This window comes from Papaver somniferum, chromosome 7 (assembly GCF_003573695.1).
Source record: "Papaver somniferum cultivar HN1 chromosome 7, ASM357369v1, whole genome shotgun sequence".
Classification (NCBI taxonomy): domain Eukaryota; kingdom Viridiplantae; phylum Streptophyta; class Magnoliopsida; order Ranunculales; family Papaveraceae; genus Papaver; species Papaver somniferum.
The window spans coordinates 264,763,703-264,789,225 of NC_039364.1; the positions used below are offsets into that span (position 1 = coordinate 264,763,703).

The 25,523-nt window shown below is 38.4% G+C and overlaps 4 protein-coding genes, 2 non-coding genes and 1 pseudogene across 16 annotated transcripts; 4 read left to right on the forward strand and 3 right to left on the reverse strand.

Moving 5' to 3' along the window:
* The first annotated feature begins 287 nt into the window (after positions 1 to 287).
* LOC113300317 (pentatricopeptide repeat-containing protein At1g71210, mitochondrial-like) lies at positions 288 to 10,638 on the forward strand. Of its 11 annotated transcripts, none has more exons than XM_026549529.1 (10): positions 288 to 3,270; positions 3,657 to 3,667; positions 5,313 to 5,404; positions 5,934 to 6,008; positions 6,414 to 6,508; positions 6,616 to 7,437; positions 8,351 to 8,400; positions 8,488 to 8,631; positions 8,742 to 8,898; positions 10,199 to 10,638. In XM_026549529.1, the coding sequence occupies exon 1, from the start codon at positions 468 to 470 to the stop codon at positions 3,186 to 3,188; it is 2,721 nt and encodes a 906-aa protein (XP_026405314.1). In that variant the 5' UTR covers positions 288 to 467; the 3' UTR covers positions 3,189 to 3,270; positions 3,657 to 3,667; positions 5,313 to 5,404; positions 5,934 to 6,008; positions 6,414 to 6,508; positions 6,616 to 7,437; positions 8,351 to 8,400; positions 8,488 to 8,631; positions 8,742 to 8,898; positions 10,199 to 10,638. The 11 variants fall into 11 exon arrangements, with proteins under 11 accessions (XP_026405314.1, XP_026405316.1, XP_026405318.1 ...); XM_026549531.1 differs by lacking the exon at positions 3,657 to 3,667 and adding an exon at positions 5,545 to 5,628; XM_026549533.1 differs by lacking the exon at positions 3,657 to 3,667 and adding an exon at positions 5,545 to 5,600.
* LOC113296513 (signal recognition particle receptor subunit beta-like) lies at positions 9,515 to 10,108 on the forward strand. Its single transcript, XM_026544817.1, has one exon. The coding sequence runs from the start codon at positions 9,515 to 9,517 to the stop codon at positions 10,106 to 10,108; it is 594 nt and encodes a 197-aa protein (XP_026400602.1).
* A 1,104-nt stretch (positions 10,639 to 11,742) lies between the features above and the next one.
* On the forward strand, positions 11,743 to 11,814 carry TRNAH-GUG. Its single transcript has one exon. It is a non-coding gene; the product is annotated as a tRNA-His (tRNA).
* Positions 11,815 to 12,779: 965 nt separating this feature from the next.
* On the reverse strand, positions 12,780 to 15,023 carry LOC113296514. The gene is made up of 2 exons (XM_026544818.1): positions 13,489 to 15,023; positions 12,780 to 13,383 (listed from the first exon to the last, which is right to left on the reverse strand). Exons 1-2 carry the CDS (start codon positions 15,021 to 15,023, stop codon positions 12,780 to 12,782), a joined length of 2,139 nt encoding a protein of 712 aa, XP_026400603.1.
* Positions 15,024 to 15,852: 829 nt separating this feature from the next.
* Positions 15,853 to 18,028, forward strand: LOC113293748. Its single transcript, XM_026542281.1, has 4 exons — positions 15,853 to 16,007; positions 16,272 to 16,432; positions 16,806 to 17,491; positions 17,585 to 18,028. Exons 3-4 carry the CDS (start codon positions 17,014 to 17,016, stop codon positions 17,956 to 17,958), a joined length of 852 nt encoding a protein of 283 aa, XP_026398066.1. The 5' UTR covers positions 15,853 to 16,007; positions 16,272 to 16,432; positions 16,806 to 17,013; the 3' UTR covers positions 17,959 to 18,028.
* Positions 18,029 to 18,436: 408 nt separating this feature from the next.
* On the reverse strand, positions 18,437 to 18,557 carry LOC113300673. Its single transcript, XR_003335880.1, has one exon. It is a non-coding gene; the product is annotated as a U5 spliceosomal RNA (small nuclear RNA).
* A 918-nt stretch (positions 18,558 to 19,475) lies between these two features.
* On the reverse strand, positions 19,476 to 23,473 carry LOC113300319 (annotated as a pseudogene).
* Between the last annotated feature and the right edge of the window lie 2,050 nt (positions 23,474 to 25,523).

The following is a 25,523-nucleotide window of genomic DNA, read 5'->3' on the forward strand; positions in this document are numbered from 1 at the left end:
CTAAAATCCTCAAAAAGAGTCCCTTTAAAATTGGATATACCCCAATTAGTTTGAATATACCCCAATCAAGCCAGATCATTTTTAGGTAAAAATAAAAGATTAAAAAATATCATTTTTTCTGAAAGGGAAATAGTATATGTTAGATGAATAGTTTTCAATACATTCTGGAACATGGCCAAGATCACATGGGAACTACTGGCTAAGAAGCAGAAACGTTTGCCAAACGCGAACCAATAAAACCTCCTCCTCCGTTGCCGAAGCGTCACGGAAGATCCTTTTTTTTTTTTTCTTAAGACCGACATGAAGACATAAAATCAGTTTTATCCGCCGTCTTCTTCCTCCAGTTGAAGCTCTCTGCAACTGAATAATAGGTAACACCAATGCCATCTTCTTCTTCAAGTCATTTCTAGGGTTTATCCCAATTTCTTCTGTGAATCCTTTTAATTGAAATTCAAAAATCAAATGAGATGATGTTGTCAAAATGGGGAAAAGCTAGGGCATGTTTATCCCCAATCCTAACCATAAAATTCATCATTTCTTCTTCTTCTTCATCTTCTTGTTATTCTCATTCTTTTTCTTCTCTAGCTTATCATCCATTACCTTCATTAAAACCATTACCACATGAATCTCTGAACGATATTACATCAAAGGAGCTAGCTTTGTCAATCAAAGATTGGTTCAATTCGAGAAACGACGGGCAGCTTGATCGGATTTACGAGATCTTAGTTGCGAAAGATGGGAAAAGGGATATCGAATTGAGTCGATTGGGGCTGAAACTCAATGAGGAGCTTGTGTTGAAGGTGTTTAAACACTGTTTAGACAAGAAGAAAGGTAAGATTGGTATTAATAAAAACTCTGAAGGAAATCGAACTGAAGAGGTTTTTGCTTGTTTGAAGTTTTTCGATTGGGCTGGTAGGCAACATGGGTTTACTCATACGCGTACTACTTTTAATGCGATTTTTAAGATTTTAACCAAAGAGAAATTGATGAATGTCATGTTGAGTTTCTTAGATAAGTTTAAGAGTGGAAGGTCTGCGCATAATGTGCGGTTTTACGATACGCTTGTCATGGGTTATGCGGTTGCTGGTAAACCTGAGATTGCACTTCAGTTGTTTGGTAAAATGAGGTTTCAAGGGCTCGATTTGGATTCGTTTGCGTACCATGTTTTTTTGAATGCGTTGGTGGAGCAAGGTATTTTCGATGTGTTTGATGTTATATCGGAGCAGATTACCTTGAGGGGTTTTGATAATGAGGTTACTTCGTGTTTGAGAGTGAAGAATTTCGTGAAGCAGAATAAGTTGAAGGAAGCGGAAGAGTTTTTGCGTGGGTTGGAGAGTAATGGTGGTGCTGTTAATGATCATATGTTGGGTGTTCTTGTTGATGCGTTTTGTAAGAGGGACATGTTCGGTCATGCGGGTAACTTGTTGAAGGACTTTTGGGAGTTGAAAAATGTCCCGATGCCGGTTGCTTATGATATTTGGATTAAGAATCTTGTGAGAGCTGGAAATATTAACGAGGCTATCAATTTTGTGCGAGATAAGCAGTTCTTAGAAGGGTATCTGCCTGCTGCTTTCAGATATAATCTGTTGATTAGTAGGCTTTTGAGGGAAAATCGGCTGATGGATGTTTATGACCTTATGTTGGATATGAGGGAAGGAAAAGTTACACCTGATAAAGCGACTATGAATGCGGTTTTATGCTTCTTTTGCAAAGCTGGAATGGTTGATGTTGCGTTTGAGTTGTACAATTCGAGATTGGATTACGGGTTATCACTAAATAGCATGGCTTACAATTATCTCATTAATACGCTCTGCGGGGACGGGAGTGTTGATGATGCATGTAAGGTTTTACAGGATTCTATCGAGCAAGGTTACTTTCCTGGCAAGAAGACCTTTTCTATTCTTGCGGATGCTTTGTGGAGTGTAAATAAGCTGGGTAAGATGAATACCGTGCTTAATATTGCCATACAGAATGGTGTGCCATGTGATGATAAATTTTATGCATGCATCAATGCTTTGGCCCATGCCAGACGGCCTTACGAGGCCTATGATATGCATGTCACACTAAGTAAAACCAGTAAAGTTACAAACCGTGACACTTTCAAGGAAATGATAAATGCGTTTATCGGTTCAAATCAGGGGAATATGGCCTTTAAACTGCTGATGGAAATGCAAGATAACGGTCACAAACCTACCAGGTCTTTGTACAGAGCTGTTATTGGCTCCGTATGCATGGGGAGAAATCCAGAAGACAATTTTCTTATGCTGCTAGATATGCAGTTGTCCCGAGAGCAACCTAACCCTGACATTTACAACTTCTTCATAGATGGAGCTGGGCATGCAAAAAGACCTGACCTTGCAAGAAAAGTATTTAACAGGATGCTGGTTGATGGGGTTGCGCCACTTTTGAGTACCGAGATTCTTATGCTGCATAGCTATCTAAAGAGTGGACGTACTGATGAGGCTGAGAGTGTTTTTGAACATCTGTGCAACACTGGAAAGCCTGGAACGAGACTGTACAACACTTTTCTGGTTGGTTTGTGTCAAGCCGGGAGGCCAGATAAAGCACATAATTATTCATGCAGGATGAGGAGCAAAGGATTGATCCCCACTCTCCATTACTACGAGGAGCTTATAAATTCATATTGTACACTTACAGATTACAATAGGGTAGTGAAGGTTATTCAAGAGATGGAGCATTATGGCCGCCAAGCCTCTTCCTTCATCGGAAATGTACTTCTCTATCATTCTTTCAGGAAAGAGGGCCGGACTCTTTATCAAGCTTTTGTTAATTTCGAAGCTACACCCAAAGAAGCATCCCTATCTTCCAAACTGACGCTTGGGCAGCTGGTTGGTTTGTTTTCTGGCGGGATCAAGGTGGGTTCTGGAGACGAATTTCTTGAGAATATGGACGAAGTGGTTGAACAATGCTTTCCGCCCGACATTTTTACATACAATCTGCTGTTGAGAAGACTAGCCATGCGCAACAGAATGGACTACGCTAGCCAGTTATTTCATAAGATGTGCATGAAAGGCTATGAACCGAACGGGTGGACTTATGGCATTATCGCACAAGGTTTACGGAGGTATGGCAGGCCAGAGGATGCTAAGGCATGGATTGATAAAATGGGTAGAGCGGGATATGCTGTTACTGGCCAAACCGGATATTCTATTCAGAAGCACATGTGAAACGAAATGTGATTTGGATAAGATTTGGCTCATTATGGTTCCCTCTCTGTTGCCAATCCTGCTCATTCTTTTGAAGCCGCAGGTAAGTGTCACTTATTGATGACACATAATTTTGTCTGCATTCCTTGTAGTGTTATGAAATAAGATCTGATACCGACATTTGTGGTTAAGAGCTTCTTCCGTTTATACAGTGTCAAACTCGTGTTTGCTGTTCTGTATCAAGGCCCATTTTTTCTTAATTTAATATATTTATGGCAGATGTTAGAGTACAACTAGAAATAGTGATAAAAACTTGTTTTCAGTGTCCATTAAATCAGTACGCTGAGTAGTTTGTGTCCTTTCGAATGATGAAGCTTAAATGTGGAAAACAGGGATATTCCCTTTTGCTAACTGTCTATTCTAAGTTTACTTCTTCAATTTTTTACTATTTTACTAAATATTTATCCATCTTTACGGGTCGATCTTCAGGTGGAGTGGAGGTGTGTTATTAATCTATTCCATTTTTTTTTATGGTGGTTGCTGGTTATGCTACACTTGTTTTCTCGCATACCTTAATGTATTACTGAGTTTAGGCGTGGATTGTGCAAGCAATGCTCTATACACCTGCAAAAATTAAACTAGCTTCTTCCTTCAGTGACTAGGTAAGCAAGGAATCTTGGTCTTCTAGTCCACCCTCTGATGAGTGGTCAGCTAACTCATGTATAGCTTTTTGTTGTGCTATTTAAAAATTTTGGTTTAATTGTTTTTTTTTTTTTTTTTGGTGATCGGGGTATAGCGTATAGGATAGGTGGTTCACTTGCAAAAGGTGCTAGAGAATTGAATTTAGATCTTCAATAATTACAGCTTTCAGTTTCTCTAACTAAAAGAAGAAGAATGGTAAAAGAAATGACTTCCTGACCAGGGGTTTCAGGCTAGGTCCTTCATTACACTTTTAGCAGAACATACTCTAACTGCAGCCCTTTTGGCACCTGGTATGCGTACCCTTTCGAACCTTAGTACTTAATTGCTTTGTGATAGCCTTTTTGAGCCTCGCGATTATTTTGACATTCTACTGCTGCTGTGCCCAACACCCATAAGATCTCCAAGTGGCTTGAATTGGCAGCATCAGCTTCAGTTGCTACGGTAACTGATTTATAGGAAGCATTGGTGTTAGTGATATATGTTTCCAGAATTTCGAATGATTTCCATGTCTTGTGTCTTGTCCTGAACTTCGCCTATTCTTGTTGTTGATGTTAGATCCTGCAAAAATTAATCAGGGAATGATTTTCATATAAATCTTGTATATCTATAATATTTGCACATGAAGTAGTCTAATAAAAAAGATTGTTCTCATTTACCAAATCAATATTGCCTCCAATCTTTTAAATGTTATACAAATAGAGAATGATGTTTTTCTGGAAGTGAACGCATTATGAATAGAAGAAAAGATGAGAAAATCCTGCATATATGATCACATGCTGAGATTTTAAAAACATATACAAGACTATAATCAGCAGACATATAGGGATATAAGTTTCAGCCAAATTATGTTAAATGGTGCAAGATCATATGTCTCTAGTCAGCTATTGCATCTTCTATTATGTAGTCTGCGAAAAACACCATGTGCAGCTTTATCATATCTTATACAAAATGTATTCTGTTCTGCTGAAACATTGTATACAGCATTTCTATCTGTTCTTTCCAGTGTCTATATGTGTGGTTCCTTATACGAATTCCAGCTGGTGTCTGCAGTGGATTTGGTAAACCACTTATCACAAGTTAAGGCTAAAGGTCAAATCAAGGTTCACACAATTTGCCCGAGGAGTAAGATGAAGTTTTAAATCTTGACAAGTTGTGGAAGTCCTAAACTTCCCATGTTGTTGCACAGAAATGTTTAAGGGCAATTGTATGAACTGATCTGGATCACACTCTCCCTCCAAAGCACTCCTTTGTTTCTTTTTTTACAAATTATTCTCCACCCTTTCAATGATTGTTCTTACAACATTCTTAGGAAGTTTGACATGTTTTACTTATTGTGGAAGTGGAGTTGAAAACACCGATCTTCCCAAAGTTAACTTCAAATGGTTGCATTTGTTGATTGTATATGTTGGTTTGGTTTGCTGCTGATTAAGGAAGTTTTACCAGGTACAGAGAAGTGTTCGAGCCATAGCGTTGGCATAAGAGCTTTTGATGTTTCAGAACGATTGAACCAGCAGAACAACCACGGTGACTACCTGGTAAGATTGATTTGGTATTGCAGAATCAGTACTTTGTTCTGATTGAGTCATTTTGTTGCTTGCATAGTTCCATGGCCTCATGTCTCAACTGCATCTGCTCTTCTTAGTTCCGCGTATCTGACTGTCCCATTTTACTGCAGGTACATAGAAAATCTTCTCATAAGAATGTGGTGATTGAATCAATTATGAATCTTAGGTTCGCTATTAATTCTAGAGTAACGAATGTGAGCAGCTCCATATATTGATAATTTTTGTCTCATTTTACTTGGTCGAATTTTGGTGTAATCCCCGTGTGCAACATATACAAGCTTCATGAAACTACCTATATAAATGGTATCACGTACTGCCGAGGATAAAGATCATTGACCTCCGTTGAGACTTTGGCTTGGTTGCTGGGAATTTTATTAAAATGCATTTACCGGTTTATTTCTCTTGCTATGACGGCTTATAAGAATTCATCCACTGCATATCGCTGGTGGGTTTTGCTTCCGTTGTGCATTACTCAGTCTTACTATATTATTATATACAGAAGCGTTTTGTGGGGAGAGTCAAGGGTGAAAGTGGTCTGCATTTTGGAACGTGCTAAGCTACTACTTCCTGCTAGGTATGTTAAAATATATTTTAATTTTGAATGATCATCATGAAAATTATCGACTTTGTTTGTCTTGTTGTCTTTTGCTTAGAATTATAGCTGTCTGCAAGTTCTTTTGCGTTGGTGCAGCAATTTTAGATATTCATTAATCAGAAGAAAAAAAACAAAGATTTTTATGTAGTGATAACACTATATATACACAAGTGTTTAATCACCACCGTCCCATCTTTTTGTGACCATTATTAGCTAATTCCCTAGCAATATGGTCAATCTACTTTCTGGTTTCTATTAGAATGACGGGTCCCTGAATCCGTTTTCCCTTTATGTTCCACTTATTTCCATCCTGAGGTATTACAAACTTCTTGGTTAAAAATTGGTTGGTTTTTCATACTGTCAGCTGTTAAATTTGATTTTCAGGTTTACCTCAACGGTCAACCAAAGATGAATATCATGTAGAAGAGGGAATCTGAGAGAGCTGATTACCAATGTTTCCGTCTATAGTTGTCTTTCAGGTAGAATCATGTCTCTCATTTTGAATTTTCTTTTTGTTTTGTTATTAGCATTTTAAACAATTTAAGGTGTACTGGTGTTAATATTGTTATTTGCTTGAATCATTTAGATGTCTGTAGTGGCAGAAGAAAGAGTAGCAAGCTTGATGATTAGACGCTCGGCAACAGAAAAGGCTGCTGGATCATCAAAAAGTGGTTGTGGCTTAAATTCCAAGAATTTGGGATCGAAGAAATTTGTCTGTGAGCTAAGAATTAGTCATCATCATGTTCATTCAGTTCATTTATGCTTCCGGTTTGTTGATGCTGGTCCCCCTCTCTGTTATGTGATAATAAAGAGTAGAATGTGGCAAGTAATCCTTTTGTTTGTTAGTAAAGCCTTTTTTTTTCAAGGTGGCAAATTTCAGTTTTAGGAGCTGATATATTTTGAAACTCACTCAATATCTTCCTAGACTTTATGAGATCTCCGATATTATGATTTTGACATCTTTGCCTGGGCTGTTTTTACTTAAGTTTATGGGAGTTCCTTCTAGCTGTAGGTGTTTTGCTTACCAATTAATTTTCTTAATTTCTGTGTATTTATATCTGTGTGAGGATTGTATTTCGGATAGCACAGAGTATAATGGTCTACAAGGCCCAACATTTTTCCTAGGACATGTTTTGAGATGACTCTACTCCAATCATCTCTTACACTTGGGAAGATAGATTATGTGACATTAAGGCAATTAAGCTTCCTATCAGCAACTTATTGCATGCTATGGTTGTCTCTGCAAATATAGGTCATCTCATATATTTGGCACCAAGCCCATCTTTTTATGTGTTCCTTCACCATCCCTAATTTCTTTTGTTGATAAATTGTAACACCTGAACTGGTTTCCAGGCTCTGCGGACCGGACTGTAAACTTCTGGGATCTGGAAGATGGGCAGGACCAGTGGTATGTACTTTACTGTTCCCTTTCAAAAAGATATCCTTTAGTTGTTTTCGCTCCCATAATTGGTTGCGGTTTGACATAACTTCTCCAACCAAGTAGGACTGTCTTTGTGTACACAAACATTGACCAGACGTAGACTAAATCTTTTCTAACTCGATAGAAAGGGTCAAACAAGTGGAGCATGATTATGAGCACCAGGTTTCTCATGGTCCCTTGGTGTCTGAATTTCTGGGAAAAAAAATTAGATACAAAATATTTAGTTATAATTTGTTTTAGACATGTTGGATAAGACAAGGCTGTAGAGCAGTACACTTCCAAATCAACTCCTTAGGAGTATACTTCCACCTGCTTAAAGACCTTGCATGTGATTGCTTGTTTAAAATTCAATAGCTTCCAGCTTACACGGACATGGTCAAAGTCACAATGTATTTGTAAATGTGGCACACCTTTATGGTTCACTCACGATTTTGAATATTCTACATGCACTTCACTTGCTTCATGAAGGGTGAAAAGCACCATATAGGGAACTACTATGTATGTTACTATGTTACATGCATAAAATGCTCAGCCAACAGCTAAGGATCATCTTCAAGCTAGACTTGGAACTTGGGGGAGGAACTCATTAGATGGCTAGATCCTAGAAGTGTACATGCTTTTCCGACAAGCACCACTGTATAGACACCATATATGTCGAACTCCTCGACTTACGTAACTGATTTTGACTTAGGGTATGGTGGCGGACCAATATATTAGGTATCAACTTGCTGCATAACAACCCAGTGTTCTAGAAATCTATATCTACATGCCTGCTTCAGGCATAAGGGCTTCTGAGTCCGCAATTCTGCGTGCTTAGTGTACAAAATGTATTAGTTACTTTGCTTTCTGTCCAGAAACTGATTCCTTTTCTCCTTTCCAGGCTTATGGGGTTACAGTCTATGACTTTGGGCACTGGACAATCAATTGAAGGTATGTGGATACCTATCATGTATCCTGTAATGTTATGTCTCAGAAGTGCACTACATGACACAATTTCTGTTTTTTCTTGAACTCTAGGTTTACTCATGGAAGCCTATAAAGTGTCACAAAGTTGTTGATATGGGGTGGTCTACATTGGATGACCTTAGTATTCACGATGGAAAGCTTTTGGCATGCTCTCACTATTGAAACTCCGTTGACATGTGGGTTGCAGATATTTCAGTAAGACAAAATTTACCCTCCTCTTGTTCCTTTTATGCATTTGATGTACTGGTAAAATATCTTAGGTTAAATTTTTTACAGATTTGAGATTGTGTTTATTTTTTTGCCAGTTAATTGAGCTACACAGAGTTGGTGGTACACCCCAGTCATTTGGCAACAAGGAGCAGAAATTTAATGTTCAGGAGGGCACTAGAAAGTCCAGTACAGAGAAACATGCCAGTCCCCATGTGTACGAGGCTATGGAGTACATAAACATATATGTTGATAGTAAGTCATCTCTTCTCTGACGTTAACCCTGTTGCGACTTTGAATAGTTTTTAGCTTATCGTCTGATACTCTGACCCAATGGCAATACATCTCTTCTTTGTGTTACTTCCTGTTCCTGTCCCCTTATATGCGCTTACAACAAACTTTTGAGTTTGTTTTGATTACTGGAATAGCAAAGCAGTCACCATAACTCGTATAGAAAAAAAGAGCAAAAACGTAAGAAAAGTAATGAAAGACCTCAGTTTGCATTACCACACATAATACATGAAAACAATACATTACAAACATAAAACACGACCAGTCGTAATGCAGAAAATGGTTAGTTTAGAGACATCTAGCGAGATATTCATCTATCCAAATTTATAAACTTGTATCATGCTCTGTCGAATAACTGGTGGGAACAATGGGAGTCTCACTTTTCTATTTTCAAGTCCTAGTTGTTCTAATAATCATTAAGTCATACGAATTCTGTAAGTTTTATGCCTATGTATTAGAGGCCTAGCAAGTTCTTTATTATCCTGCCACAAGTTCTTCTTTCCTTTTCTTCTATACTTCCGGATTGAGATTTTAAATTCATTGTTCTCTCCCAAGGATACATCAAAATGAGTATAGAACAATGGAACCATGTAATACAAAACGGATATCACCTATTGAACAGATTTATGTTGCTGTTGTTGTTTTGGTACTTTTATTTGCATTTTTCTTGGTAACTAGCTTAATTAAGCATTCAAAATCTGCCACGATGGTTCTTGCTGCTTTAAATGGTAGTGGGAGAACTGTTCCCTTTTACCAGCTTCCAGATGGCTCAGCACATCAGGGTACTGTTGCATCCGTGGATCCAAATGAAGGAAATTTTGTGCTACGCTCTGAATCCTCTAAGAAAGGCAAGATAAAGCCTGTCCGTGTAGTTGATGTTCCTGGACACCCTCGACTTCGACCAAAGCTTGGCAAATACTTGCCTCAAGCAGCTGGCGTTATCTTTGTCATCGATGCTCTAGACTTTTTGCCAAACTGTCGCACAGCTGCCCAATACCTATATGAAATCTTGATCTTGACCAATGCGATTGTTGTAAAGAAGAAAATCCCAGTGCTTATAATGTTCAACAAGACTGACAAAGTGAATGCCCACACCAAGGAATTCATCAGAAAACATCTGGAGAATGAAATCGACAAGTTGCGAGCATCAAGGAATGCCATATCCGCTGCTTGATATGCACTTGCTGTTGCATGTTTGCTTGATATGGGGCTTAAATACTTTGTAAGAAAATGTTGATCGATCAACAATTTTTGTCTTTTGCAGATTTTCTTGGAAAATACATCTAGAGAGCCAAGGCATTGAGAAAGAAGATGGGCCATTGAAAGGAATTGCTCAGCTAAAATATGGGTTGCACGGAAGCTCCATTTCTTGAGCCGTGTCCGCGTCGGATACGGGACGCGCGTGGGACGCTGACAGGCGCGTGTCCGACACACCAATTTGCGCGTCCTGCGCGCGTCTGTTTTGGACGCACCGATGACGCGTGTCCGATGCATTTTTTTTCTTCTTCATTTTCATTTTAACGTTTTCCTTTATTTTTACTATTATTAACCAAATAAAAAAAGACAAACATTTAGATCAATAATTAGGTCTTCATTAGGGTTTTGTAATTGGAAATGACATCACGTATACCCTTAGTTGGGCATGTGTTGTTCTAAGAATGCATTTTGATTGTGCCATGTGTTTAACAGTGACTGATTGTTTGACCTTCGGCGTGTATAACAAACGATATCTTCTTTTCTTTTGAAATTTATACACATGTAGTATCATTTTCTAATTTTTAGGATCGAAATGATTGACTTTGCTGTATAAATACATGATTATATATATAAATAAAATATGTATATACGTGTCCGCGTCATAGTTTTTTGAGAATTTTGTAGTGTCTGGCATCTGTGCAACCAAGGCTAAAATGCATAATGGAAAGTCTGTCAGGTTCTGGTTTGGTGAGATTCCATTCTATGTTTCTCATTAGTTGGCTCCAAGGTGCAATTTTTTTGCTTGGTTGAGTTCCATGTGCCGAATAGCAGTTTCACAGGCAACCTAAATAGGAACTTAAAATGTTCCATGTGCCGAATAGCGAAGACATTAGGGACACAAATAGTCATGTCATATATGAGTTTCACAGGCAAGCCAGAGCTAAGAACCCGTAATACAAAAAAATGAACTGTTATAAAGGCCTTCTATGAGACGCTTTCGCTAAAAAAATGTTTGAACTCACCAGAGAGTTTCAAGGAGGACTTGAGTTTGAAGCTTTGTAGTCTGGATTAGTCGGATTAATTACTTCAGTCACCCTAAAGGAGCTGGAGATGGTTAAATTTGTTCTGAAGCAAAAAAAAAAAAAGAATTAAAGAAGTGGTTGTTCATCTGACTCAGCTCACCAGGCTGAGTTGGAACTGTGGCACATCGACTCATGATCCTTCCACTGTCAAGAATGAGAGGTGCAGAGCAACCAGCCTGACGCGGCGCACTCCGCTATAATGATAGCGCAGCCCAATCCTACCCCCGGACAATGCGAGTCAACACAACGTACACAACAGCACCTACCCGGGTGGGCGAGTCAACACAACGTGCACAACAGCACCTACCGGGTGAAACCCGACCAGTGTTCAACCACCTAACAAGCTCGCGCAACCAAGCTCGACGTTCATTTCTCAAATCTTGAGATCTAAATATCAAGTATAGTTTGCGTTTTTGAGAGATGTGGGACTAAATCCTTCTCCTTCGCACGTGCTTTTGGTAGATCTTTAAGACCCTTGCCAGTTTCCGCCTTGCGTACATATAGTCCTGTTAGTTTGCAACTCAACATTGTGGCTGTAGTTTAGTGGTAAGAATTCCACGTTGTGGCCGTGGAAACCTGGGCTCGAATCCCAGCAGCCACAAATAATTTTTTTTTTACCTTATCCATCTGTGCGTGTTGTACTCCTTGGCATTAAAGCCAACCGCGCAACCTACATAAGCTGGGTTGTCATTTACTCTGGCAAGCCTCTAAAACAAACTCAAAACCCCTTAGTCTTTCTCTCTTTCCTCCAAGGAGATGAGAAAATTGTGGGAAGAAACCCTAAGTCTTCTAATTAGCAATCGAAAAAGAAGATTGAAGAATCAGCAGAAACAATGTCAAGCATGCATTTCGGTTGAGAATCTGTTTGCGAGAATTTGGTATGCCCTAATCCTGGGAAGCACCGACACACGACACGGACACGACACGACACGGACACGAGGACCGGCAATTTCTCAAAATACTAGGACACGGACACGTATATATATAAATATTTTCATTAAATTATATATGTTTGTCCCCATTCCTAACATAAAAGATTAAGTATTTACCTGTCTAAATGTTCCAGCCTTCCAGGAGAACATAGATATCCATTATCAACAAAAGGTTATATAGACATTTACTAGTCTATATATACATATCAACAAAAAATTAGAAGGCTTTGCAAAAGGGAGTAAAGTCCTTTCCGCGACATTTACTAGTCTATATATATATACATATCAACAAAAAATTAGAAGGCTTCGCAAAGGGGAGTGAAGTCCTTCCCGCAACAGCGCAACTTCATGAACCAAATACTAGCCCAAAAAACAAGGATCCTCCAAGTATGATGTGAATGCCGCTACATCCAGGATCCAGCTGTAGAAATTTAAAACAAAGAATTGGCATAAATGAAACTTGCCAGAGTTTGTAAGAGTGCAGGGCTACTTGTAGAAGGTCAGTTTAAACACAAATTTTAGGGGGAATTCACATCATAAAACAAAGAATTGGCATGATAGTAACTAAAATTTTAGAATAAAACAGATCAAGGAGATGGACGGTTACCTGGTCACCAAAAAATAACGTCAACAGTCAAACCAGGGGGTATAGCTCCTCCACATTAGCTTCATTATCATCCAATATCATGCGTTCCATCTCTGGCTCATTAAGAGAAAGATCAGCAACTTCAAGTACACCAACAGTACCCTCCATAGTATCAAAAGAATCACCTCCAATGTCCCACATTCTTGTATCCCCTAACAAGTATTCTGGGGTTCGTCTTGATAAGAGACGAAGATTAGTATGAACAAATACCAAATCTTCACCTCTTTGTGGAGTAATTTTATTTCTCTTCACAGAATTTATGAAACTATACGTACTCCAGTTTCTCTCACTACAAGAAGATGAACAAGGTTGGCCAAGCAACATGAGTGCTTTTTGCTGAAGTAAAGGAGCATACACCCCATAAGTAACCCACCACACATAAGGATTCATACTCCATCTATCATTTATGGTATTTGCATTTGCAAATTCTTCACGGCAAGATGAAAACTTAACATACTCAATGTTAACTTCTCTTAACTCATCCGCATCGTAATACCTCTCGAAACACTTCAATCTTTGACCTGCAATCAAAAGATCTCTATGTGGTGGAACACGCCCTGGACGTTCATCAAGCCACTGACGACTATAATACCTATGTTGTTTCAATTATGATTTTAGTATAATTTTTTTTAACACTTAACTCAACCGACCAGAAAATATAAATAAGCGATTGCATATTTTACACTGTCATACATACCTTGGGTTCAATGAATGTGCCAAAGAGTGAAGCGGTGTGCTACTTTTACTCCAACGATCTGTTAAAATCCCGTCCACCACCATATGAAATGGTGAAATATCATATTCTTGTAAGCCCTCGTGGCGATGTATAATGCTCTTTACCTCATCTATCATTCGATCCCACCTTTCATAAACCAAGTGAAGACAAGGCTCGTCTGTGTCGCATAATCTAAGCATTTCTATGATAGGTTTTGTAAAATCAATAACATACTGCAAAGTGTTCCACCAATCATCATCCAACAACTTCTCTTTTATAAACAATGCTTGATTAGGATCATCATCTTTATATGATGACCATTGATTGCAAATTACCAAGTTACGGAGTCCTTGCTTCACATCTTTAAATCTTTGAAGCATTATAATACTAGAGGAAAAACGTGTCTCTGCAAGTGTGAATAATTTTAACTCCACATGTTCATTAAACATGGCTAATCTCATGGAATGTTTAGTGATGAAGTTTCTGATCAGTACCACCTCAGCAATAATTTCACTAATCCAAGCACACCCTTCATATACTAAAACATTAGTTCGAATATCTCTCGGATGACATATATTCTTTAAAGCAAGGTTTAGTGTGTGGACTACACATGGAGTCCAAAAAATGTGTTTAAACTGACCTTCTACAAGTAGCCCTGCACTCTTACAAACTGGTGCATTGTCCGTGATTACTTGCACAACATTCTGATGCCCAACTTCCGTAATTGTCTCAATGATCAACTTAGAAATGTACTCTTTGTCCTTCACTGACCCTTGAGTGTTGACTGCTTTAATAAACATTGCACCAGCCTCTGAAACAGCCATAAAGTTCATGAGGGGTCTTCGTTGTTCGTCGGTCCATCCATCGGTCACAATACTCACACCTTTTTCTTTCCAAGTGCTCTTAATTGGTTCTAGCTCTTTCTCAACATGTTCTCTTTCCTTCCGTAAAAGAGTTGTTCTTAGTTTATTATAACCCGGAGGAATATAACCTTGAATGCTTTTACTATCTGATGTAGCCAAATTAAATGCAACTTTATAATATGGACACCTAGCAAGATGGAATGGCAAGCCAGCTGCATAAAACAACCGTGCAATTATGCTATCCATTTCTTCACGTCTGGCAGCATTATACAATTTCTCTATTGGGCTCTCAACCCCTCTTTTCTTCTTCCTAGGATCTTCAACAAGTGATGAAGAATTTGACGCAAAAGAAGAACCACTACCTGATCCACATGTTGGCAGAGGCACACTTTTAAACTTAGATGCTTTTGCTCTGGCCTCAGCTTCATCACTCAATTGTTTCATTTCCTGAAGTTTATGTTCTCTGACCTTTGGACATATTCTAATTCCAGAGCCTGGAATCTTTAACAAATGTGCTTTCACTCTTGAATATGAACCCGAATATGGAACTTGACAGTGGTTACATACAAAATTCCAATTACCACCACCTTTAACTTTATCCTTCTTAGTCACATATCTCCATAGCGGAGTAGTGCTTAAAACCTCTTCGCTCATATCTGGCTATCTGCATCAAAATTAAAGAGATGATAGCCATCAAAATACAAGTATAAAATCATTACAAGCAGAAAATTAAAAGATAAATTATAAGTATTATATATAAAGCTCAAATTCAATGAACAACCAAAAGTACCCCCAAAGGCCCCAAAAAAAACCCTAAAACCTACACAGTAGACAATACACATGATCCCCACCACTAAAATCAAAACAAAACCTAAATTCACCAAATACAGCAACAACCCAAATTCACAATAGATTGAAAATAGAACAAAAAATCAATAACTCAACAAAATCATGCAAATCAGAAGGAAGAAGGGAGAGTAAAAGAAAGAGAACATACCTTCAAATTCAATGTAAACAACTAAGAGATAAAGCCAGAACAACTAGCAAATGATTGTAAAAAACTAAATAAGTTGATTTTCGGATGATCAACTTAGATCTGAGAGGAGAAGAGTAAAGGTGAGGGAGACTGTGGGAAGGGGTATTCTTCTGAGTTCTGAGAGTAGAAGATAGACGAGAGAGAGAGACGAGTTTTGATAAAAAAAATTGGAATTTAAGATATAGGGTAACATATGCGTCCGACGTGCGTCCGAGTGTGTCCGATGTGTGTCCAATGTGCGTCCAACGTGCGTCAAGTGAGGACACGGATTTTGATACGTCCGTCACGCGTCGTGTGGGCGTCGTGGCCGCGTCATGTGTCCATAGTGCGTCCGACACGGACACGAAATGAATCTGATGTGTCCGTGCTTCACAGCCCTAATCACTTCTTCCTCTCGTTTTGTTTGTTAATTTGCACCTTAATTTTTACCACCCAGAAAAGCAACAACCCTTTTCTCATGCTTGAAGCCAACTACTCCTTAGGTTATGATTTGACACAGAGAAGGGGCTAAGTTTGATTTGGTTTTAAAGCCGGATCGGCCATGAATTAGGAAGTTGTATCGGTGATCTTGTGTATTTGAAAGCTGGTACTCTTTGCCTTCGGTGAGTTTTGGTGTTTGTTTTAGTGTAATGAAAGATTGGATGTTTTGAATTTTGGTTGATGATGAGTGATTTTAATTTAAGCTGTGCCATCACCAGTTAAGCCGGTAGGTAGTTTGGGTCTATACCACTAACCAGTGTTATGTTTGATGGATTATTTTTATTCTTGAAATTATTTATGTTTGGTGGCATCTGCGAGTTCCCTGAAGCTAAATAACTCCTATTTCTTGAGGCTGGAGCTAAACCAATGTTATTTCGTCTTGTTAGCTTCCTCTCCTCCGGCAAGTAATGGATCTACAGTTGGGTCCTTCTTGGATGCTCTGGCTATCGTCCCCTCAACTTCTACGACCACAACATCTGAAGCTGGAACCCGTTGATTCTGCTCCAGGGTCGCAGCACTATCATCAGCATCCACTGTGCTGAGCCAGGTATGAAACTTCAAATAGTGTCAACTTCTCATTTTAGTGGGGACAAATAATAAGTGGACAAGAGAGTCTGGGAAACATCTTAATTGTTAGGCATAAAGACATGAAATTAGAACTCCAACTATTGCAAAGAGCTCAAGTTTACCAATCTAAAAAAATAAGCTGTGATGTTTCAACGGCAAAGGATGTTGTTGCTAACACTCAAGATTTTCGACTTGGGGTGTAATCTTACTGGTTTCCCAGACCAAGGCTGATTTTTCCTGGCATCAAATTCCTGCCATTACTTAATATCATGGCTGCTTAAAATTACTGATATTTATGTTCCTCTTGCTCGTATGTGATAAACTTGATAATTGGTTTGTTATCTCATTTACAGCCTACTGAAGACCCATTCCGTGAGACTCCCTTCAAGGCTTTACCTTCGCAGAAAATAACCAACCACCGCAGGATTTTTCTTCCACCGCCAACTTTCAACCCAATGCAGTGGCCTGAAACCTTCCAACCAGCCCCACTACAGATTCAACTAATCCTGTCTGGCTTTGACTTCAGAGACACGTTTGAAGGCCTCAGTTTTGCTCCTTCCGATGTCTCCAATGTTCAAATTTACTTTTACAAGCTCTCAATTCTCGCAACCAGAGCTGCAAATTTACTTTAGGGCCAACTTCTCAAGGATCTCCATATTTAGATTTATCTGCTCCAACAGGACCTTCGCAGGCAGGTGGTCCTGTGAACAAGTTCCCTGCACATTCGGGATATGTCTTCAAAACCCATATGGAGTGCCACAGGGAGCTTTTGGTGAAAAACAAGATTTGAAAAACCAAGGACATGAACTGAAAGTCTGGGCTGTCACTGGCTTCTTTGCTTTTGATGTTTCAATTACTTCAGGATTATATCTGGAAATAGGTTTACTTTGTTCTTTTTATTTTTTGGGTTCTGTGCTTATTTGTTTGTGCCCTGCAGCTAAAACCAATTCTTTGGCCGATATTGGAGTTGATTTCTATCAATTACAGGGAGAAGAGAAAGCTGTTCCGCAAACGGCTGTAACGTCTACGATCAACACGGGTAAAGCTTATTGAATCTTGTTCTGGAATGGGACGTGCAGGTGCAAGCTCCCTTGCTGCTCCAGTGCTCCTTCTAACCCTATTATGACTGCAGGTATAGGTATGGGTGATGAGGGAGGAATGCAAGGCATGGGTATGAGAGGTTATGGTGGCATGACCCAGCAGCCTGGGGGTGAACAACAGGTATGCGGATGGGAACGAACAATATGGGTGGCATGCAGATGGAGGACAAATGCGACCGACTCAGCAAGGTCCCCTCCCATGGTATGCTATAATCCGCGATGCGATCAGGTGGTTATCCTCCTCAAAACCCGCACGGTGGTTATGAAAGAGTGGGAAACCAAGACGGCCCTTGGAGACCCAAGGCCGAGGAGGGGGTTTGGAAATAGTTTTCAACCAGCAATTGACGCGCCTCGGTTATTACGCGCAAAGATGAGTACCAAGGGATGCATTAACTCCAATTTATAATAACTTCATTCATGTCCCTAACTCAGACTTGAATATTATGGGACTAAATATTTGCTATTCTCAGTTTCAAAAAGCAGCCAAGCACTTCTTTAGCTGAATCCAATGGAGATAGTTTCTGACTGTCTAAGTTACATAAAATGCATAAATCCCAAATGCAAAATACAAGTTGGAAAAATGACTCTAGCCCCTGGCATATCAAAACACAGCATTTGGATAAATGCCTAAGAGCCAAGAGCTGATCTATTACAGACTGAAAGCATTGAATTGGTCACCAATAAACTTACTCGCTCTAGTTTTTGACCTCTTCACAACAAAAAAACAAGCTCTGGCACCAGTTCTTTTGTGCAGGTAGTTCTATCTTGTCGGTTATTTGAACATTTTCCCCTGTTATGGTACCAAGAATGCTCAGATTTTGCTTGAATTGGCATAAGGTTAGCAAAGGCAAGGGGACTAAAAGATTTGTTTTAAATGTTGTTGGGTTCCTCTAGAAAAAGAGAAACCCTTCAAAAATAGGTGTATGCCGCTTATAAACGGCAAGCACACGGTATTCTTTAGTAAAAGGCGAAAGAATAGTTCGCTTTGTGCTTACCGCACGGCTGCGTGAGCCATTTGGAAGAGTCAAGCGCTGGTCATATAGAAAGCATTTTGAGTAGGGTTGTGCTTCCTGGAGCATGTAGGACTAATCATTCTTCCCTTCAACTGAGAAGTCTGAGATCAACAGAATTAGGCTATGGTCATTACAGTAATAAAAAAAAATGACACTAGTTCAGATGGGAATAACTAGGGAAATGAAAAAAAAGAAGAAAACAAACTAGGGAGTGAGACAATGGGAGACGAGAGGGAAAAGCGAAGTGATCGAGTTGGAGTTCCAACGATTGCATTGCAGCAGCAGCTACATAGAAACATCTCGATTTCTATGTTGAATAGTGCTGGCAAAAATCATACTAAGCTAACTGCATTCAGGTGATTCCGCAGTATTGAAAACTTCGACCCTTTTGTTACTGTAACAAAGTTAATCTATATACATGCGCCCAAAATGCTTTGAAGCAAGCAAATAAAGACGCACCCAAAATCACTACAAACTGTCATCTGCTTGTGAAGCTGTGGTGATTGAGCTAGGCAAGCGGGGAGGCCTTCATAGTCAAGTCTGGAAACAGATGCACCACCTTCATTTGAGCCTGCTATCAATATATCAGACCATGAGATCATCCTCAATCTCATGACCAGGACAGCAGGTGTTGTATTGTAGGGATGAATCAACAGAAGCCCAACATCTGGATGGTACCTAGATGCTAAGTTAAAGTATATCTGGGACAATTTTTAATCTAATTGAGGATACCCTGGGCATTGATTGATGGTCTTAGGCCTTGAAAAACTGACATGTCATTGGTGGATTCTCCATCAGCTATTAAGAAGAACTTGATGCAGATTGGAGGCAAGCATCACGATTCACAACATATAGCTTGGCAATGTGTGAACAAATGGCACAATTTATATCCTGGACAGAGATCCGGCACTTTTTTTTTTTTTTTTTTTTTTAATATTAGTCCTCTTATTCAGAAAAGAAATCAAAATATATAAATAGGTCCATACTCCATCCATGGTATATTCAAAACTAAGCTATTTAATGTTCAGATAATCCAAAACTTCAAGAGAAAACGAGAGTAAAATTCCCCATGAATTGTAACACCTATGCCTTGGCACGACCGAAGTACTTGTTCTTTTCATCTGTAGTCTGGAAACGACCATGGCCGAACTTAGAGGAAGTGTCAATGAACTTGAGCTTAATCTCTTCCATTGCAAGCCTGGATGTCTGCTTCAGAAGTGGTTGTCTTAGTGTGACAACACGCTTCTTTGGCCCAACACAGCAACCTTTAATCAGCAGATAGTCTTCATTCACGATACCATAATGAGGGAAACCGCCCATGGGAGTAATATCCTTTTCAGTCCTGATTAACGAGAAAAATTTAGGAAGGTCAGCAACAAAGTAAGGGTGAATCAAACACCAAAAATAAACTGAACTAGAAAACAGAAAGTAGATCAAAGAGATGTCACTTCACCTATCAAACTCAGTGAGTGCTGTGTGAGACTCCTGGCCAACCTTCCCAAGCCTGTAAATCTTTTTGTTCATCTCAGTCCACGTGGTGGTATCCGTTTTGACCAGCCCTAGCAACTGTGTAGGAAACCCTAGCAGGATGCCAAGCACCAATACAAGCAACCTTACGCAAACCTCTGTGAGTCTTACAAGGAAGACGAGTAACCACACCTTCATAACCCTTACCCTTTGTCACACCAATTATATCAATCATCTCGTCCTTCTGAAATATGGCATCGACGGGAACCTGTTTCTCAAAAAACCGTAAGCAAAGTCAACCTTTTGAGCAATATCTCCACCATTTACTTGGATCTCCATCAGATGGGCTTTCTTTTGCTTCAACCCTTTCATCTTTCGAATCTACAGACAGACAAATCCAGGCTCAGTAAAAATCTAACAAAGTCAACAAGCCAATTGAATTCCGATTAAATGGTTATATATATTAAAAAAAATGCATATGATGTGCGTGAATGGCCACAATTAGGTGTAGCAGCCCAAGCCATTTTCTCCAGTCAATCTTCCCGAATTGGTAATGGGTGCAATTGTTGATAATCAAATGACTGGAATGTACAGCTTTAGACGAAATAAAATACCTGGGTATGAGCCAAGATACGAATCACAGTACAGTACTTCTTCAGTTTTTCCAATTGAGACTGGATATCCTTCTTCCCTTCCTCAGTCTCATATTTCTTGGAGTACTTGACAAATGCCTTCTTCTTGGACTTGGCAAAATTCTTGTAAAATCGCCTCTTCACTTCCTCGTTAAGATGCTGAGCCCAAACAGTCCCAAGTGAACGCAAGCCACGAGGTGTTCTAATATATCCAACAACTCCAACTACAACCATAGGTGGTGTTTCTATGATTGTCACTGCTTCACAGGTCTCCTTTTTATGCAGTTCTGTAAAAATAAAACAACTAGGTCAATACAACTGGAATCAACTTAAATATGAAACGTTGAGTTGTTATTATAAAATGAAAAGAATAAAATAATAATAACTCACTTGATCCAGGTTTTTCAACTTCTCGAACAATGTGAGTCATCCCAGCCTTGTATCCAAGAAATGCAGTCAATCTACATGGCTTTGATGAATCATCCTTGGGGAAGGACTTCACTGCACAGACATCATCGAACTGTAAGGAATAGCAACAACGCAAGTAGTGAACACAGCTAAGCATAAGGTTGCCACTACATTGTTTCTTAAAGCTCTCATGGCAACAAAAAATAATCAAAGAACGCACTATTCAATAATCAAAGAATTATTGCAAGAACAAATGCATCAAAGCATTAACAAGCGTGGAAACTAAATGAAATTGCAAGGTTGACAAGCTACTCTATTCAATTTAAAGAACACACTGAACAAAATAAAGTTAGGGAAAACAAAAACCTTTTCCTCTGTGACGCGCAGCCCTTTTCCTAGGAAGAAATCCCAACGAACCATGTCTTGGGTGCTCAAACTTTCGGTGAGACATCTGCAGAGCATGTTTATTTTAACACAGGGATCTTGTTTCTTAAACTATACGCACAGGGATCTTGTTTCTTAAATTATACTCAAATGTACTTAACCAAGAAATAAGAAACATCATCATCATAGCAAATTGCAAACAATAAAGAATAGAAAAAAATTAGAACACACAAGTAATTGCAAAACATAATGCAAAGGCAGATGAAACCAATATTACGCCTCATATATCATCAATCATAAATCGCATTGTTCTTTTTGATCCAAACATTGTCCAGCAAGAATTGATAAACAGTTCAAATCAAATATAGTTCAGTTAACATACAAGTAGTTGCAAAACATGATGCAAAGGCAGATGAAACCAATCATAAATCGCATTGTTCTTTTTGATCAAAACATTGTCCAGCAAGAACTGATAAACGGTTCAAATCAAATATAGTTCAGTTAACATACAAGTAGTTGCAAAACATAATGCGAAGGCAGATGAAACCAACATTACGCCTCATATATCACCATAATGAGGCAGATGAAACCAACATTACGCCTCATATATCACCAATCATAAATCGCATTATTCTTTTTGATCCAAACTACTACAACATGGTTTTACATTGTCCAGAAAGAATTGATAAACAGTTCAAATCAAATATAGTTCAGTTAACATACTTCACTAACCAGCTTGAATTTAAAGGTTACAAAATAACATGTGATCAATTCGGCAAAACTCATAATTCAAAACCAAACTGAGTAATAAAGATCAAAACATTCTTCATCAACCAGCTTCAATATAAGTTACAAACTAACATGTGATCAATTCGACAAAACACATTATTCAAAACCAAACTGAATACTCCCTCCGTCCCACTCCTAAGTGACCTATTTGAAATTTGCACAATTTTTAAGGCAAGCAAGGAAAATAGTATTTTTAATCATTTTTTACAATTATACCCTTATGAATAATAACTAGTGAAATTTAAAAATGGTTTATCTCTCAAAATACTCCACGGATGTTCGCAAATTTCATACAATTGAAAAGCATTTTAAAACACCTACGTAACGAATATAAACATGCCTATCAAATTATACATATTTCATATATTATTTATAATTAACTAAAAGGATAATTCCGGAATATCTCATTGTTTAGTGATATAGGTCACTTATCATTGGGACAAAATCTAAAATCAAATAGGTCACTTAGGAGTGGGACGGAGGGAGTATTAATTTACATATAATGTAATAATGAAATAATCGGATCATAGTCGGATCAAAGACAGAACAAAGAAAACACATAACCAGTTCCACCAAAAACACATTGATTCCAAAAGCGAGCAACGAGTACCCCCGCATTCTAACAATCAGAAATCACATTATTCTTTTTGACACCTATTGCTACTACAACATCAACACAATGTTCACATTCCCAACAAATATTAACACACGGTTCAAATCAAATAGAGACTGAACAACATTCTTAGCAAAGTAGATGTGAATAAATCCAAATTAAAAATTCTTATCAAAGCCTTTATATGTAGAAAAATCAGAAATATAAATAGATGTAACATCCAAATCCAGTAAGTAACTAAAAATGGTCCTGTACCAAAGGCCTATGGCACAAAAGAGTACCAATTCTCAGGCTAGTTTGTTTATCTTTCTCCAAAACCACAGTATGGTTATGTGAAAACTAGCCCTTTCTGAGATTCAAGCCTTGATTATATTCTTAAAATTGTTTTCAGGAGTACATTTCAGTAACTACCAGATAAAGAAATTACATCTAAATGCTTTCAAAAACAATTTTTACACAGATTACTTCGAAAACTAATTAGATTCATATGACTAATCAGATCAAAAAGATTAAGTTCAAGCAATAGATTGATTAGATTGATATTACCTCGTGACGTGAATGAGAAAACAACTAATCTGCTGGAACGAAGAAAAACAATGGCAGCCTCTCTCTAAGCCAAGAGTTGTGATGTGTAGGGTTTATTCAGGATAGCTTATAAATGTAAATCGAACGGTTCAGATGAACTCTACTTGCGAAACCCTAGTTTTGCCGGTTTTCATCCGGCTACAATAGACAGATTCGGGTATTATTGGGTACTTATGTACAATGATCCCAGCTCGTTGGATGTATTGGGCTGACCGGGATCCTAGCTAGCAATTCGGGACACAACATATGTACGTGTGTAAGGATGAGCATTTTATCCGTAGTCCGCGGATTTAACCAGGACCAATCGTATCTTTGCGGACAGATGTCCGTACCGTTTGCTAATGGGTTGGACGCGGATGAAATTTTTGAAATCCAATGGATTACGGATTGGGCCTGGATGCAATCTTGAAAATTCATTGGACATCCGTATCTGTTAGATTAAGTGCGTTTGTATAGTTTTTAAAAAATATACAGATAATTTTGAAATTTTTAAGATGTTTGCTTGGAGTCTTGTCCATGTCACTTCTTTATTTATATACATATATAAAATTTGTAGATTCTATATAAAGTCATTTATATTGACTTTATTTTTTCATTATAAATTTTAACTGACACAAATCCATTGGATTATCCGCACCCAATCCGTTCATCCGTGCATCCGTTGGATGCAAGATTGGATGAGGATGCCAAGTTCGAAATCCGTAGTGAATTGGATTGGATGCGGATGAAGTAAAAACCGGTCCATGCCGGCCCATACTCACCCCTACGTGTATTGCTCATTTTGACGGAAAATAAATTCAGTGGTCGGTCAATAAATCTGGAAAATTCAATGTGAAGCCAGTTTATTCTTGGTTTAACAAGGATCATGAAATAGTATATGGTTCAGGGCTTGGCCGCACAAGATAGGATTCTTCATTTGGCAGGTCTATCACAAGAAGATTGCAACAATGGATCTCCGCAAAAAAAGCGTACTTTAATAGTTAACAGTTGTCTCTTTTGCTGCAAAACAGGTGAATCTTCTACGAATTTACTTCTTAATTACTCTGTTTCTTCTAGCATATGGCAGTATTTTCTACCTTATTCGAATTTGGACTGGGTTATGCCCAATTGTATTGACCTTATTATCAAAGGACGGAGTTTCAAAAACTTGACAGTTGTTGGTCATGTGCTTTGGAAGATCCTTCCAGCAACAATTCATGGACAATCTGGACGCATCGGAACAAGCTTGTCTTTAAAGACGCATTTTTCAGCGTGGAAAAAGTTATAAAATAAATCAAAACTCAAGCTTTTTATTGGTGCAAAAACCATGAAGCTGTGCAAGGGATTCAACTTGATAATGTTATGTCTATTGGAGACACTTCTATGTATATTAAGTTCTATTTTCTTTCGGGTTTTGGGGTTCAGGGGGTTGAGCCTATATTCAATCTCTATGTGATGTGGGTTTCTGTTTTTTGCGTACTTCTGGTAAGCTTCCTCAATCTAATTCTTGCTTTTGCTGAGGAAAAAATAAAATAATGTTGGTCGACTATTCGGTTAACTATTCGTTTTTACGGAAGGTAAATTCGATAAATTGGGTCAATTATTCGTAATTTGGGATATATACGCGTATAATTAGTTTAGAAAACCTAATTCTTGTATATGTATGGTTACTAAAATATGACACGTACCGTAACAGCCCAGGGTTTTGATATGTTATTGAAAGTAGATATAGTATAACTTTTTTTTTCTTGTACACCGGTAGCATTCACATATTTACTTGGTGTTGATCGTATGGTGGCTAGTTTAGATAAATCATCAATATTTGGCAGTGCTTATTTTCTTTTTAGAGTATTGGTAGTGCGTATTGAGTATGACCAAAGTGTACAAAAAGGCTAAATAGAATGGCATTTATAAGCAATTCTAGCACTGGTATTCTAATCCAACACTTGGATTAGAAGAGAAATCACTAACCAAGTATACTACAAACATCATGTCACTCTGCCTTTTATAAAATTTGTAGATTCATGCTTAAATGCACGATGTCATCCCTTGTTAACGTTACTCACTAGAGGGTGTTATTCGTTGTAGTTCATTGTGATGA